Source organism: Podarcis cretensis (genome assembly GCF_951804945.1).
Source record: "Podarcis cretensis genome assembly, chromosome: 15".
Classification (NCBI taxonomy): Eukaryota; Metazoa; Chordata; class Lepidosauria; order Squamata; family Lacertidae; genus Podarcis; species Podarcis cretensis.
Genome location: NC_137185.1, coordinates 3,065,045 through 3,080,931, shown reverse-complemented (window position 1 = coordinate 3,080,931; position 15,887 = coordinate 3,065,045). Strand labels below are relative to the sequence as shown.

Genomic DNA, 15,887 nt, shown 5'->3' with positions numbered 1-15,887 from the left:
CAGCTGTCCCTTTCAAGGTCTCCAGGCAGGGGGTCCTGTTTATATCAGCGCAAGGAACCTCAAAAGGGGGAAATTCCTATAAAAAGTATGAACAAAAGCTTTTTGGTGTGGCTTCACCATCACACTGGTGAGTGTGGCTTGCCCGCTCTGTTTTACTCAGCTGAATAAACGAGTGATTATGGGAATCTCCTCTGGCATTTATTGGCTTTTGGGTGACCAAGGCAGCTTGGGCCCAATTAGCTGACCCCAACAGAAAGAGAAAATTTGCACGAAATGCTCAGGAAATTTAGATTTAAAGAGTACACATGCTAGTTCATATACGGATGGGTAAAGGGACCCCTGAACATTAGGTCCAGTTGTGACCGACTCTGGGGTTGCGGCGCTCATCTCGCTTTATTGGCCGAGGAAGCCGGCGTACAGCTTCTGGGTCATGTGGCCAGCAGGACTAAGCCGCTTCTGGCGAACCAGAGCAGCACACGGAAACGCCGTTTACCTTCCCGCCGGAGTGGTACCTATTTATCTACTTGCACTTTGACGTGCTTTCGAACTGCTAGGTTGGCAGGAGCAGGGACTGGGCAACAGGAGCTCACCCCGTCGCGGGATTCGAACCGCCGACCTTCTGATCGGCAAGTCCTAGGCTCTGTGGTTTAACCCACAGCGCCACCCGCGTCCACATGGATGGGTGCCCTTGGCTAAATCATTACGTAGAAATGCAACCCATTTCACCATAGTGGGGAAGACTGTTCCCAGGTGAGTTGTGTCTTTGCTTGCTCAATATGTTATGCAAGTGCTAAGTGTTGATGCCATCTTCAAGGTCCTAAACCGCCTCCCCCTCGACCCCCACTATGACTTTCTTAGGGCTCTTTATCTTTAAGCTAAACTGGGCAGCTCTTCAAATTGACCATTAGCAGAAGTACCAGCTTCCAAGGGCCGGGGGGGGGGGGTGGAGGCAACCTCATACTTGACTACATGCTTGTCCTCCACACTTTTTGGACGTTGAGGGGGCCTGACCCCCACCCCCAAAATATCCCCCCCAGGATTTGAAACCTGCGGGACCAGAGATTTACAGAAGATTGGAAGAAATATACGAAGTATTTGAAGAGCAACTGTAATCAACAAATTACGCTAGTAGGACTACAAGAAGTTTTGTAAGGAGAAATATATGAAATATTGCAAAGAAGAGAAAGAAAAGAGATATTAGTTATGAGATTTAAAAGTAATAGTGAAAACAAGAAATGTAAATTAAGTGTAGATTGGAAAATTTTCAGATGTGATTGATGGAAGTCAAAAAAATTGTATAAGATGTAAAAGTTCGTTTAACTATTGTTGAAAATGATATGTTGAAAAACTAATAAAAAATTATATATATAAAACATATATAGTGGGTGGCCCCCAAAGGGCTCGGCCCCCAGGAACTGGCACCCCTGACCATTGGCCATGCTGGCTGCTGAGAGCTGGGAGTCCAACAATATCTGGAGGGCCAAAAGCACCAGCCCTGGAGCAGATCTAAGATCTAAGATGTCCCCCTGCAAAGTTGGACATGCAACCTACAGCCAGGGCTGGAAGACAACAGCTTTTGGTTTCTGAGGGGGTAGAGTACTCCTGAAAGCAGAAGCTCCATTGTCTGCCTAGTATGAAAAAGCATGTTTTATAATATAAACCAAAAACTATTTCTCAGCGCAGCCCTCTGGCAGGATATGCTAGAGGAAACCACTAATCTATATTGCTCCCTGTGGGCCTGAGCAAGCCTCTGTGCAGCTTTTAAGATTTTGTTTATGCATCTGAGAGACACCCCCATTCCTTCATAATTATGTTAACTCAACAAGGAGCTACAACGGAACAGAAGAGCAAACACACATTTTCTTGCAAACAAGAAGGACCCAGATTTGATCCCCGGAATCTCCAGTTAAAAATGCATCAGGGAGCAGGTGATGAGAAAAGAGCCTTCTCTGCCCGAGACCTTGGAAAGTTACTGCCGGTCAGAGCAGACAGCACTAGGGTAGAGGGACCGAAGAGCTGGCTCAGCGTACGTTCAAATCAAAGCTGCTAGTCCAGGGTTTTTGGAAGGACTCCTTTGAGTATGTAGTGCAGAGATGCTCTTGGGCAGAAATGGCTAGATGTTGCCAGACTCCAACCCCATCAGGCCCAGCTCAGCGAAGTCAGGGAGAGAAAGCAGAGAGTAATGGTTAGAGCACAGGATTAGGGCCTGGGAGTCCAGGGTTCGAATCTCCACTCTGCCATGAAGCTCTCTGAAGCGCTGACCTTGGATCAGCCACTGTCTCTCAGCCAAATCTACCTCGAAGGATGGACACATCTGTCAATTTCGGTGCCTCACTTAAATAATAATAATAACCCCACCTTAAATTCCATTCCCTACATTTCTGCACCAGTTTGCAAGTTATTTTTGTACAAGTAGTCCTCATGACAATTCATCAATACTCTAGTGCACATATTTCCTAATTTCCATATTTTTATATGCCATACAGTATGTACATTTTTGCAATCAATTTCCCCACAGGGTAATTGCATCTTTATTTTTGCTAATATATCCATTTTTAGGTACTCTTTCCCCATATATGTGCATTTTTGTGCACAGTGTTTGTTGGAGAACTGCATCGTAAAATTGGGAGAAGCGTGAATTTGGAAGGCTTCCATTTTCGTGGATTGATCCGAGCAATGGGAATTCGGTAATTTCTTATTCAAATGCAAACAAAATCACATTTCTCCCCATCTGTCCTTCACAGTGGCCAATCACATAGCGGTTTTCAAACGAGACTGACCTTCTGCCATTGGTTAACCAATTTACGTGTTTAATGTGCGAAAACAATCCTTTGTCTCAGTCCAAGCCACTGAGTCAGGGCTGTGCAGTGATTTATGTGGTGATTTGGCACACACATGGACCCAATGGATGCAATTTTGCACCTTTCTCTGGGAAATTCTTCCAATTGCAGGAAGTGGGGCAGTTTCCTTTCCCCCTCAAGCAGCCTCAAGACGTTTCCCCTTACCAGTTCCGTCGCCCATCTGAGTGTTGGAAAACCTGGTGTCCAAAGGAAGGTGAGATTTGTGGTGAGACCCACCTCCAGCTGGTATCAATGTTAAAGCTCTTCAGAGGTTCTGGAGCTGAGAAAAAGACCATGAGTGACTGGCGGCTTGAAATGACAGCAGGTGGGAATTTGTTTAAACATTAGGAAGTACCTTCTGATGAGGAATGGGCTGCCTCAGAAGTCAGTGGGTTTTTAACAGAGGGTGATGGGTGGCCACCTAGCCTGGGCGACAGTGTATTGCGCCCACTAGCAGCAGGGGTTGGACTAAATGGCCATATTCTAGGAAGGAGAAAGAAGCTGCAAGTTGGGTATGTGCTATGTACTAAGCTTGGATCCTAGAACAATAGGCAAGTAGGATCCTAGAATACAACAACTGATTGGCCGGCAGGAAAAGACCAATCAGGCTCCAGGAGGGAAGCAGAATCAGCCAATCAGACGGGACTCATTGTGTAAATAATGTATATAAAAGCCTGAGGTTTGGGGGGCAATTCAACCACTGTTTTACAAGCTGCAATAAAGAACCTGAAATCACTACAGGACTCTGAGTATATTTCAGTAGGAAAGCTATGGTTCTGATACAGCAGTGGTTCAGATGTAACTCCAAACCTTGGTTTAGCGTTACATAACGCCCAGTGTGGAGTCTTAGGCTCACCCACTCTCTCCTCTTGCATGGATTTTAAGCAAATTTTGCACAAGGGTTCCTGAGGTCGTGGAGCACGTTTTGGTCTATGCTTGGATACGGTTGGACAACATTTTGAATCAAGATGGCAGCCTGAACCTGCAACGCCTACAGCAGGTCCATTACTTGGGCCCAACCAGGGTTCCAGAATACTCTGGCCTAAACTCTGGCCTTAATGATAATTCTAGAAGGAAGAATATCAGTCTGTAAAAAGGACCCCTGGTAAAGGACCCCTGGATGGCTGAGCCCAGTCCAAGGCAACTATGGGGTTGTGGCACTCATCTCGCTGAGGGAGTCTTTAGTGTTTGTCCAGAGACAGCTTTCCGGATCATGTGGCCAGCAGGACTAAACCGCTAAACCACTTCTGGCGCAACAGGACACCATGACAGAAGCCAGAGCGCACAGAAATGCCATTTACCTTCCCACCGGAGCGGTACCTATTTATCTACTTGCACTGGTGTGCTTTCGAACGGCTAGGTTGGCTGTAGCTGGGACAGCGCAACGAAAGCTCACTCCATCACGGGGCTTCGAACCGCCAACCTTCCGATCGGCAAGTCCAAGAGGCTCAGTGGTTTAGACCACAGCGCCACCTGCATAGCTCAATACCATTCTGTATATAACTGTGAGCAAGGAAATAACTTTGAAATAAACATCTTCATCTACCAATCATATCCTCAGTCCAGTTCTAAGAGCCTCAAGCCTCTGAAGATAGCAGAACCTTTATGATCTGCAATGATTCTCATGCTGATTTCAAAACTGCACAGATTTTAACCACTGATTTCAACACCTCCACTGATTTTGGGGTTTCTTAGAATCCGGAGCAAACCCTGGTACAAGGCTGCTGGTAATAATACATGGTGGATGGCAGGACCCCCATCAGTCAAATGCTTGCTATTTTTTTGGTGATCAGCAAACACCTTTCTATTTTCCCAGGCACTTCAAATAATATTTAACTGCTGAATTGCTCGATTTTTCACTGCGTTGACTGTCTGTTTTTTAATTTATCTCAGTCATCACACAATAGAGGGTGGATCTTAATTGTTAATCCTCACTTGGCTCCAGAGCTTCTCCCACCCTACCCACCCTCAGTTAATGTCTTCTTTTGCAGGTTATCTTTTCTTCATAGGTTTTGCAGGTTAACCTTTCTCCACAGGTATGCGGGCGCTGCTACGATAAGGTCGCTGTTAAAGGGCCGGAAAGGAATTTCCCTGCATTGGCAGGTGTCGCCTTTCCCGTAGCAAAACGTCACAACTTTGGCGGTATCAGGCCTTGGGCAGAATCCTTTAGTCCATCTTCCTCTTTGCGGCGGCGATACCAGGGTTCCCCGTTAAAGGGGTTTTTGAAGGGAGGCTTTGGCCGTACGCCGAAAGGTCGTCATTGCTCTCCCCTGCGGCGGCGTAACGGGGGCGGCTATCTCTGCTTGAACATATGTTCTCCAGAGCCGGCCCATCCCCCCCACACACACTGGATAACCCTGATGCTCCCTAGGTCCCCGGCTGGGGACTAGGGAGGGAGAACGCCCAATGCCTGAGCCAAGGTCTACCCACATTTGAAATTTAATAAAGTTGTGGCCAATTTAACCCCATAGCACGTTGTCTAGAGTCGTTATTCCACATGACGGGGGGGACCACTCGGGATCTGGGGACTCCGCCTGTCCACGTAATACATGGTGGATGGCAGGACCCCCATCAGTCAAATGCTTGCTATTTTTTTGGTGATCAGCAAACACCTTTCTATTTTCCCAGGCACTTCAAATAATATTTAACTGCTGAATTGCTCGATTTTTCACTGCGTTGACTGTCTGTTTTTTAATTTATCTCAGTCATTTTGTACTATATTTTACATTTTGTTTAGCAAAATATGCATGCTGCTTGCGTGACGGACGATCTCTAAACATTTTATAATAGAACAGTAGAAAATGTTCATTAAAAACACTGGTTAAAATCAAGCATGAAAATGCAAGTTAACGCGCTTTTTTTAAAAAAGAAATATATAAATCAGCAATTTTAAAACAATTATGCACAATAAAATTACATGTTAAAAGTGTAGGCTAAAATTATATGCCCTGGTAAGGTTGCCAAAACAAACATTTTTTGCAGGTACCGAATGCAATGCAGTAAAGGTATCTTTCTAACATCAATGGGCTGGGAGTTCCAAAAGTAGTTGCTGCTAGTTTAAACAACAGGTTCACTGCAAGTGTGGGATGGAATTGCTATTTTTATTGATATGACTAAGCTCCCCACCCCCTGAGAACACATTTTTCTAGACGGGGAAGTCTCATCTTGAAGAAGTCTTGCAGAGCACCGTGGTTTTTGTGGCATAGCAGCTCAGATCCAAACTAGACATGACGCTAAATGTCTCTCAGCATTTAACATGTAGCGAGGCGAGGGGGGGGGAGGGAGGTATTTTCTTTGCCTTTTCTTAGCTGGAAATTTGCAAATGCTCATTAAAATTTCTGAGGGTGAATCTTTTACAGCTGAATCTAATTTGCCCAAAACCTTTAATGCATGGATCAGATTGGTACATAGGCATCGTGCATTAACAACATCAACTTCGTCAGACTGGTCATGTTGTGCGGATACCCAATGATCGTCTTCCAAAGCAACTACTCTACTCCGAACTTAAAAATGGAAAGCATAATGTTGGTGGTCAACAAAAGAGGTTTAAAGACTCTCTCAAAAGAATGTAGTATAAACACCGACAACTGGGAAACACTGGCCTGCGAGCGCTTCAGTTGGAGAACAGCCTTTACCAAAGGTGTCAAGGGCTTTGAAGACACTCGAACTCAGGACGCAAGGGAGAAACGTGCTAGGAGGAAGGCACGCTTGGCAAATCCACACCGTGATCAACTCCCACCTGGAAACCAATGTCCCCACTGTGGAAGGACGTGTGGATCAGGAATTGGCCTCTACAGTCACTTACGGACTCATTGTTAAAACCGTGTTTATGGAAGACAATCTTACTCAGCTACGAGGGATCGCCAAAGAAGAAGACATAAAAGGTATAGAGCAGAGCAGTTTCCGTGGAAAAGGAACTTTTCTCAGCTCAGCTCCAAGCCAGACATGACGTGAAATGTGCCTCAGCATTTGAACTTATTATTATTATTATTATTATTACTGTTATCGTGATCCATCATCTGCCCTTCACTCTAAGGTCCCAGGGCAGCTTGTGACAATTAAAAAACAATGTTAAAGCTGCTTAGAACTACTTGCAGTGTAAATGTGATGGACTTGTGATAAGGTGGCCGCATTCGAATGTGGCCGTAGTCAAAGAAATTGGAGATAACTGGACAAAGTCTAGTCAGAGGCCCAGACTTTACTTAATATTTTCTAGGAAGACAATCTGAACCTGCATCTTAAGCATCTTTTTGGCCGGTTTTATTAGGAGCCAGACTGGTAATACTGGAAATTCTTAGATGGTGCAATATTGACGACTCAGCATAAAAATAGTCTGGCCGTTAGTGCTGACAGAAAAACTACCGTATTTTTCACTCTATAAGACGCACCAGACCACAAGATGCACCTAGTTTTTGGAGGAGGAAAACAAGAAAAAAAAATATTCTAAATCTCAAAAGCCAGAACAGCAAGAGGGATCACTGCGCGGTGAAAGCAGCAATCCCTCTTGCTGTTCTGGCTTCTGGGATAGCTGCACAGCCTGCATTCGCTCCATAAGACGCACACACATTTCCCCTTACTTTTTAGGAGGGAAAAAGTGAGTCTTATAGAGCAGAAAATACGGTAACCATTAAACTAAAAATAGCAATGGAAATGAAACAAAAAGACACATTTCCAGTGGATTGGTGTCCTTTTATTGTGCGCAGTGCAAAAGAGGAGAATGCTGGACCTTCTCCACATTATATATATAAAAAATATTGGTTGCTATGACTGTATGCCACACAAATGGACTATGGCAATTTAAGAGGTGTGAGCTCTGGTGTAGTCTGACCTCACGTCTTCAGAAAGGGTGGTAGGGTGGGTTTTGCTATAGTGCTTTTTGTAATGTAAAATAATAATAATTATTATTATTTTAAAAAACTTACAATCACAAAAATAAGGTGGGTCCTAAAATATACTTCTCAAGTGCCAAAAGGAGTTAGGGTTTTCTTAGGTGAAAATTTGCAAAGGCTCATTATAATTCCCAAGTGTGCATCTTTTACATTGGGATCCGGTTACTGGTTAGTGGGAAGCATAATGCTGGTGGTCAACAAAAGAGGTTTAAAGACTCTCTCAAGGCAAATCTTTAAAAATGCAGTATAAACACTGACAATTGGGAAACAATGGCCTGCGAGCGCTCCAGTTGGAGAACAGCCTTTACCAAAGGTGTCATGGGCTTTGAAGATGCATGAACTCAGGATGAAAGGGAGAAACGCGCTAAGAGGAAGGCACGCTTGGCAAACCCTCACCGTGATCAACTGCCTCCCAGAAACCAATGTCCCCACTGTGGAAGGACATGTGGATCCAGAATTGGCCTCTGCAGTCACTTACGGACTTACTTTTAAAACCCTGCTTTGGCAGACCCTCTTACTTGGCTACAAGTGATCGCCAAAGAAGAAGAAGTGGTTTTGAGTGTTCCAGTAAAACACAAGCGTGGATCCCCCATGAGTCTAGAAAATACATGCCCTCTCACCGCCTCACTGACTGGCAGGGCCACCCGCAGCGTTTGATGGATCTTCTAGATGACCTGTTCATTGAGTATTCATTCTGACTTATTTGTGGGGAGGCTAGAAGAGACATTACGTCAGCCCAGCCTCTCCAGAGCATTTCCCCTCCACTTCCCTTTTTCACAAAAAGAATGTTCAGTCTTTTGGCAAAGCGCAATACCTCCTCATCAAGGATGATGGTGCAGCCCGAATTTGCGGGTGTGTGACTGAATCCCACCCGAAGTGCCTTGAAGTGTCTCGAAGTGCCCAGTGACAGGGGACAATCCCCAGCCCCTACCTGCAGACACCGAGGATTGAACCTTCTCCATGCAAAGCTCAGCCACTGAGCTACAGGTCTCCTCCTATGAAATAGAAGCCTGTCTTGGTGCTCAGTGCAACATGTATTAACTAATTAACACAGTCTGTAGTCCGCTGGCAGTAGGAGTACAATATAGGCATGACTTTAAGTTAACACCTTACATTAAAAACCTGACAGTACCAAATTATCAAAGGTTATTCACCAAAGCCAGACTAAACATCTTTCCTTCTGCAGTGCTGGATGGCAGGTTGAGAGGAGTTCCCTACCAGGACAGACTTTGTTTGTGTGCTCAAGACATCGATTCTATAAAACATATTTTGCTGCACTGTATGAAATATGAGCAAGCCAGGGCTGAACTGATATTACCCTTGCTGGTACCTTTCCCAGGAAAATCAGAGACTCACTATGTCAGGTTCCTATTGGAAGACCAGACAAACGCTAGAACATTAGCAGTGGTGAAGTTTTTTTCAGTGGTTGCAAGAACCAATGATCCCTATCTTTAAGTCTGAACAAAATGCTTGTTTAACCTGGAGGTAGGCTGTCTGAATTGTGCATTGCTTTGTAACAATTTGTTGGGTTTCTGGACCGTAATAAAGATTGATTGATTGATTGATTGATTGATTGATTGATTGATTGATTGAATTAACAACTTTTGGGAAACTTGAGGCTTCCTGAGCTATTTTATCAACATGGCGACTTGGAGAATTGAGTTGCTGCTGCTGTTATTAATTTGATTTATTGACCTGCTCTTCACCCTAAGGTCCCAAGGCAGACCCCGGCAATTTAAAATGAGATATTAAAAACAGTTTAAAACAAATGGCTATTTCAGGAATACAGCTGGTCCCAAGAATGTACATCTCAGTTGTCAAAGATCAGGGTAAGAAGATGCATCTTCATATTCCATGAAAACTTAACAACGCAGCTCTGTGGGGAGGGAGTCCCACAGCTTAGGGGCTGCTACAGAAAATGCTTCTCTCTGGAGCTGCAACCACCCCTAGCTTCTGAGGGTCCACCTCTGCTGATTTTTATATCTGTGGAAGTCTGTAGGGGCCGATATTTGGGGCCTAAGTCTTTTAGCACATACAGTGTTGCAAAAGCTGCTTTATACTAGGTTTCTCTGTGACTTGCCTCATTACTGAATGAATTCTTTTGAAGTTTGTAAACGATTGCAAACCACTTTGAAAGAAGCTCTTGTGTTTTGAAAGTACGAAAGGATGCAGTTTGGATTGGGGGAGGGGGAACATAACCTAAAATCATATCCCAGAGAGTCTGGGGAAGAGACACGACTCTGCTCTTTGCAAGCAGAGTTCAAAGCCCAGCATCTACAGGTAGGGCTGCGAGAGACCCCAGCCTGAAACCCAATCAACAATATTGGGCTCGATGGACCGAAGTTCTGACAATGGCATAAGGCAGCTTCCTATGTTCCTATTTAAACCAGCCCTTAATTCAGAGTAGTAAGGGCTGAAATCTTGCTTTATCTCAGTGTAACTGCTTTTCATAGAATCATAGAATCATAGAGTTGGAAGAGACCACAAGGGCCATTGAGTCCAACTCCCTGCCAAGCAGGAAACACCATCAGAGCACTCCTGACATATGGTTGTCAAGCCTCTGCTTAAAGACCTCCAAAGAAGGAGACTCCACCACACTCCTTGGCAGCAAATTCCACTGTCGAACAGCTCTTACTGTCAGGAAGTTCTTCTTAATATTTAGGTGGAATCTTCTTTCTTGTAGTTTGGAACCATTGCTCTGTGTCCGCTTCTCTGGAGCAGCAGAAAACAACCTTTCTCCCTCCTCTATGTGACATCCTGGGTCCAATCTTCAGCAGCTCCAGGTAGCGCTGGAAAAGTCCCCTTGTCTAAAACCCCCAAGAGCCACTGCCATTCAGTACTGAACTGGACCATAGACATTACTGAACTAAGATGGACTTCAGTATATGCATAGCAGCTTCCTATGTCGTGTAAAAAGGATGCAGCGAGGCGGAGAGAAAAATATTGCCACCAGCGCAACTTTTTTTTCAAAAAAAAAAAAAAAAAGGAAAGAGATCTTTCTGTTAATTGTGCAGAAGAGATGATTCACTTACCCAGAAGCAGGAGGAGGAACTGAAGAGTGGTCATGGTTGAGATGCTCCTGGGTGGACAGCGCAAAAGCTTCTGAGATAAAACTCACGAGAAGCAGCTGCTTGTGGCATGAAAGAGGGGAGGCCTTTTCCAGAACTGCTGCCTCGGTCACTGATGAGACACAACTCGAGACAAGCCCGTTGTGGGTTTCCTCACATGAGTTTCAAGATGTGGTTGAGCCTCTGAGGCTTCAGGCGAAGCCGAAGCGCCGTTTGCATCAAAGGCTATCTTCATGGACCACCTTTCCTCCACCTGCTCTCTTTCAAGCCCACTCAAAGGGGTTTCAGTTTTGCACCTGTGTGGGGGCCGCACGTCTTTTGTCTTCCGGCATTTTGACAAGCAACATCTTCTGGGCTACATTTGCTGCTTAGTTCAGTGACGGGAAAGGTGGTTGTAGATAGAACAGGCCCCAGACTCTGCTCACCTGCCATACTGTAGTTTTCTTTGGGTGCTCTGACACTTTCCAGGCCAAAAACAGCACCACCCAAAGGACAGATTTTATCTAGGGGCTGTCACACTTGCTAGCACCCCACCCAGAGCAAGGGGGCCCTGATCTTTGATTCACTGGATGTTGCTGGGCTACAACTCGCCTCATCCTTGACTACAGACCAAGTTGGCTGATGGAAGCTTTGCATGCAAACGGTCCCAGGTTCAAATCCCGGTTATCTTTGCTTACAAGGATCTTGAGGAGCGAGTTCCGGAAATGACCTTTCTCTTTCTAGGATCCTGGAAAGCCACTGCCAGTCAGTGCGGGCAACACTGGGCTACTAAGTAGACCAATATTAATTTGGGCACATTTTTTAAATAGATAAGAAGCTGCTTTCCCTCTGCCAGAATATGAGAACCCACATCAGGGTCATCTCAGGAAGCCAAATGCTGAAAGATTCAGGAGAGACCAAAGGAGGAATTTCTTAACGTAGCACATTCTTAAACGATGGCATTTGCTACAGCATTATTTTTATTTGTTCATTACATTTCTATCACACTTATCCTTCACAGAGCTCATGGTAGAAGACACATGTATCCTCCTTCCCTTTCTGCTTCATCTTCACAGCAACCCTGTGGGGTAGGCTAGGCTGGGAAGGTAGCAACTGGCTCAAGGGCACCCAAATGTCTTACACCATCAGCTACCAACTCAGGTGGTTTAAAAGGAGCTTAGACCTGAGGTCCCCAATGCAGGGCCCATGGGTACCACAACACCCTCAAGTAGGGGTCTCTCTCTCTCTCTCTGCAGTAGGGACCAATAAGCTCACCTTGATGCTGAAAATGCAACAGCAACAATAACAATCTTTATTACGGTCTAGAGACCCAACAAATCGTTACAAAGCAATGCACAATTCAGACAGCTTACCTCCAGTTCAAACAAGCACAAAATGCAACTTCATTAACAGTTCATTCTTTCTAAAAGTTTTATTATGTCTTTTATTTTTTTATAAATGTTGGAAGCCGCCCAGAGAGTTTAATGGCTGTGTTGCTGCTCCAACTATAGGTGGTTCTCTGTCTGAAAAAACTAAGGCACTCAGCCAAGCTGCCCTTTCAGGACATCTTTAGCAATAAAGTTGTTGGAGGGGTTGGGGGAGTGGGGTTAACATCACCCCATCACTGCCGGTTGGTTTAAGCTGCAAATTGAGCAGCAACTTGGCTTCCAATCTTCTAGCACTCCATATGGGCAAGGTGTACTTTCCAAAGGCAGGGAGTTCTGCAGGTTAGTTCTGCAGAGACTGCCTTTAATCACATCCTGAGGAATTTCAGCTCAGGGGTTGGAAGGATGCTGAAGAAAGCCTCCTGGTTCATCTTAATGAAGTGAGCAGGGCTTACGTGGGTTGCCCTGGCAACAAACCACCTTGGGGAAAAGCCCTGCAAGACCCTGCCAATTTTGGCAGCAGCCAAAAGATGTTGGTTTCTGCTCTCTTCACTGTGCAGCGAAAGGCTTGTCACAAGACAATGTTTACATTCCACAGTCTGTACTGTTGGGTTTTCCCACGGGAAAGGGAGGCTGGATGTGACGTACACTGGTTTCCTGTTTTTCACTGTTCTCACAGTGTGATTCTCTCCGTGCTTCAGAGGAGAGAGGATGCATTTTCTGCTCCGGCAGAGTCAAGATGTTTTTCTGTAATCTACCAGCTTTGAAATGTAAATAAAGCAATATAGAGTATGAGCACGTATTCCTCATCATTCCGCTGTGCACGGACAATACTGCTAATCAACATTTTGGTTATGGGCCCAGAAGAAAGACGCAGTCATTGGAGTGCCGGCAAGGAATGCAATGGAATGCAAAGGGACGGATCGGACGCTATCTGCTCTGCGCGTCAAGATGATTGATGAGGTATGTGCTACTGCTCCGGGCAGCCTGCCAGCATCTAATTAATGGCTTTATGGCTGGACTTTGAACTTTTATGTCCGTTTGCCGGGAACAGGCAGCGGCTATGCTGGGGAAATCGAAAGTAACTTTTGCTGCTTTTGGGCTGAAGCAGCTGCAGAAAATAGTGACGCAGCATGATTTAGGGCAGCAGAGAGAAAGCACTTTTGATCTTGCCTTTGGAATGAGGCTTGAAGCAGCAGAGACACAGCTTGTATAAAGCAGCTTGATTTAAAGCAGCAGAGATGATGCAGAAGGCTAATGCCAGAGTCATGATGGCCCTTCAGGATGCTTGTGGGATTCCCAAGCTCAATAAGAAGAACTATGTGGACTGGGTTCTCTATGCAGAGGCTATTCTGCGGAAAGAGGGTCTGTTTGAAGTTATTACAGACACCCCCCCAGCTCCAGTTACAGATGCATGGAAAGCTAAAGATTCCAAAGCAAGGGGAACTCTTACATTGATAGTATCCCCAGAAGAGCTCTGTCTATTGCGTGATAAGACCTCAGCCAGAGAAATTTGGGACGCTTTGAGAGAGGCACACTTGAGGACAGAAGCTGGATCTACCATGTTTTGTTTTAACAAGCTGCATAATATGGCTCTTGCTGAAGGTGGAGATGTGCGTACACATCTGATGGAGATGCAGAATCTGAGACATGAGCTGCAACAGAGAGGACTCAACTTTCCAGAGGCTGTGTATTCCTTCATGATACTACAATCTTTGGGTTCAGGTTGGGAGTCTGTTGCGACTCAGATTGCTGTACAGCCTACCGCTCAGCTGACAGTGGATTATGTTACTGCCGTGATTCAAAATGAAGCAGATCGCCGAGGTGCTAGCTGCATGGGAAAGGGGGAGTCTTCACAGACGTCATCCCAGAGTGCAGTGGAACCACCAGATGGCGCCAAAGCTTTGAAGGCAGTGAAATGTTACTCCTGTGGACGTCTAGGCCATATGAAGAGGGAATGCAAATATCCCAGGGCCAAGACAGAGCAGCGCAGCGAAAGCTCATTGCGTGGAAAAGGCCAGAGCAAAGGCAAAGGTCCGGTGTCCAGGACAACGCAGCCCAAAGCAATGGTCTCACGCTTCACTCCAAAAGTTGCAGAGGTCCAGAAGACGTCTAGATCTTTCTTCGTTGTTGATTCAGCGGGTACCCACCACATGTGCAACGATAAGCGACTGTTCGTGTCTTTTACACCGCAGGAAGGTGCGATTCACCAGGCGGATGACCACACAATCCCCAGTAAAGGCTACGGAACTGTTGTTCTTCACAGTTTGGACTTATCGATACAGAATGTACTTTATGTGCCAGATGCCAAACATAATTTGCTCAGCGTTGGACAGATGAATGAGCGGAACATTGACGTTTCCTTTAAGAACAAAAGGTGCATCATCACAAAGAAAAATGATTATGTATTGTATGCTGAATATGTTGATCGTTTATATGTTTTGTATTATGATGATGTTGTGCAGGATGACACTTGTTGCATTGCAGGTTCTAACAAAAGTTTGCATGCAGAATGTATTCCTGATTTTCATCGAAAATTTGGTCATTTGGGTTTTGAGGCAGTATCTAAAATGCCTGCCTTGGTTGAAGGTATGACTATTAAACCCTGCAGGTACCACATGAAGTGCAAGGCATGCGCAGCAAACAAGGTGAAAATGGCTGCGAAAGGTAAGGTGTCTAGTAGGCAAGCTACAGAACCATACCAAATTGTTCATGCTGATTTGGTTGGACCACTAGCGCCCTCTTTGGGTGGAAATAGGTACTTCATGGTTCTCATTGATGCATTTTCCAGGTATATTTATGTGTACAATCTCAAGCAGAAATCAGAGGCTTTTCCTAGGTTCAAGGAATTCTGTGCTTGGTTGGAAAATGTGCATGGTAAGAAGGTAAAGACTCTTTTCAGTGATCGCGGAGGAGAATTCACTTCTCAGCAGTTTGAAGCTTTTCTGTCTGAGAAAGGAATTCAACACGATTTGTCTAGTCCTCGCTCGCCATGGCAGAATGGACTTGCGGAACGAGCAAATCAGACATTGCTTCAAGGGTTAAAAACTTTGTTACATGATGCAAATCTTCCAGAGAGTTATTGGGTCAAAGCTCTCTCATGTTTCACTTACAGTTATAATTGCAGGTTATCTTCAGCGATTGGTTGTACCCCCTATGAGAAGATGTTTGGCAAAAAGCCATACATCAAACACATGAAAATTTTTGGTTCTGACATGTGGGTTCACTCACCACAAAACTCCAAGTTAGACAAACGTGGTTTGCATGGTATCTTTCTAGGTTATGAGAAAGGTTCTTACAGAATAAGGATGACTGACTCTAAGACAATTAAGCTCACAAGAAGTGTTGAGTACAATGCCAAGTGGGGGGAGAATGTGGGAATTTTCCAATGTTATCCTGATGACAGTGATGAGACTGAGGATAGTCAAAAGCAACCACAGCAACCCACACCCACTGATGAAAGTTCTGATTCTGAGTCTGAAACTGAATCAGGTGATTCAGAGGATTTCAAGAGTGCGAAAGCCTCTATGCGACCCTCTGAAAGCTCTGATCAGGAATTGGAGGAACCATTGTTCACAATAGGTCACTTTTCTCCTAAGAAGGAAGAGGAGAGTGTTGAAGACCTAAGGCTAATTCGCAGGTCACAGAGAGCCACAAAAGGCAGACCTCCAAAGAGATTTGCTGATGAGTTTGCTAAGATAGCAGTAACAGCTGTTAAAAGCTCCA

The 15,887-nt window shown here is 45.0% G+C and overlaps 1 protein-coding gene across 4 annotated transcripts in view; it reads right to left on the bottom strand.

The window, feature by feature from the left end:
- Positions 1–11,051, bottom strand: part of ITGAE (integrin subunit alpha E) — a gene marked incomplete at its 5' end in the record, with an annotated part of 59,210 nt that extends 48,159 nt beyond the window's left edge. The window contains 2 exons of one of the 4 annotated variants that reach the window (XM_079955429.1): positions 3,006–3,120; positions 10,762–11,051. In XM_079955429.1, coding sequence (XP_079811555.1) covers positions 3,006–3,120; positions 10,762–10,795 — 149 coding nt within the window. Of the gene's footprint in view, positions 1–3,005; positions 3,137–10,761 lie in introns of those variants that run through there. The other 3 variants (XM_079955430.1, XM_079955427.1, XM_079955428.1) reach the window with 3 other exon arrangements.
- Between the last annotated feature and the right edge of the window lie 4,836 nt (positions 11,052–15,887).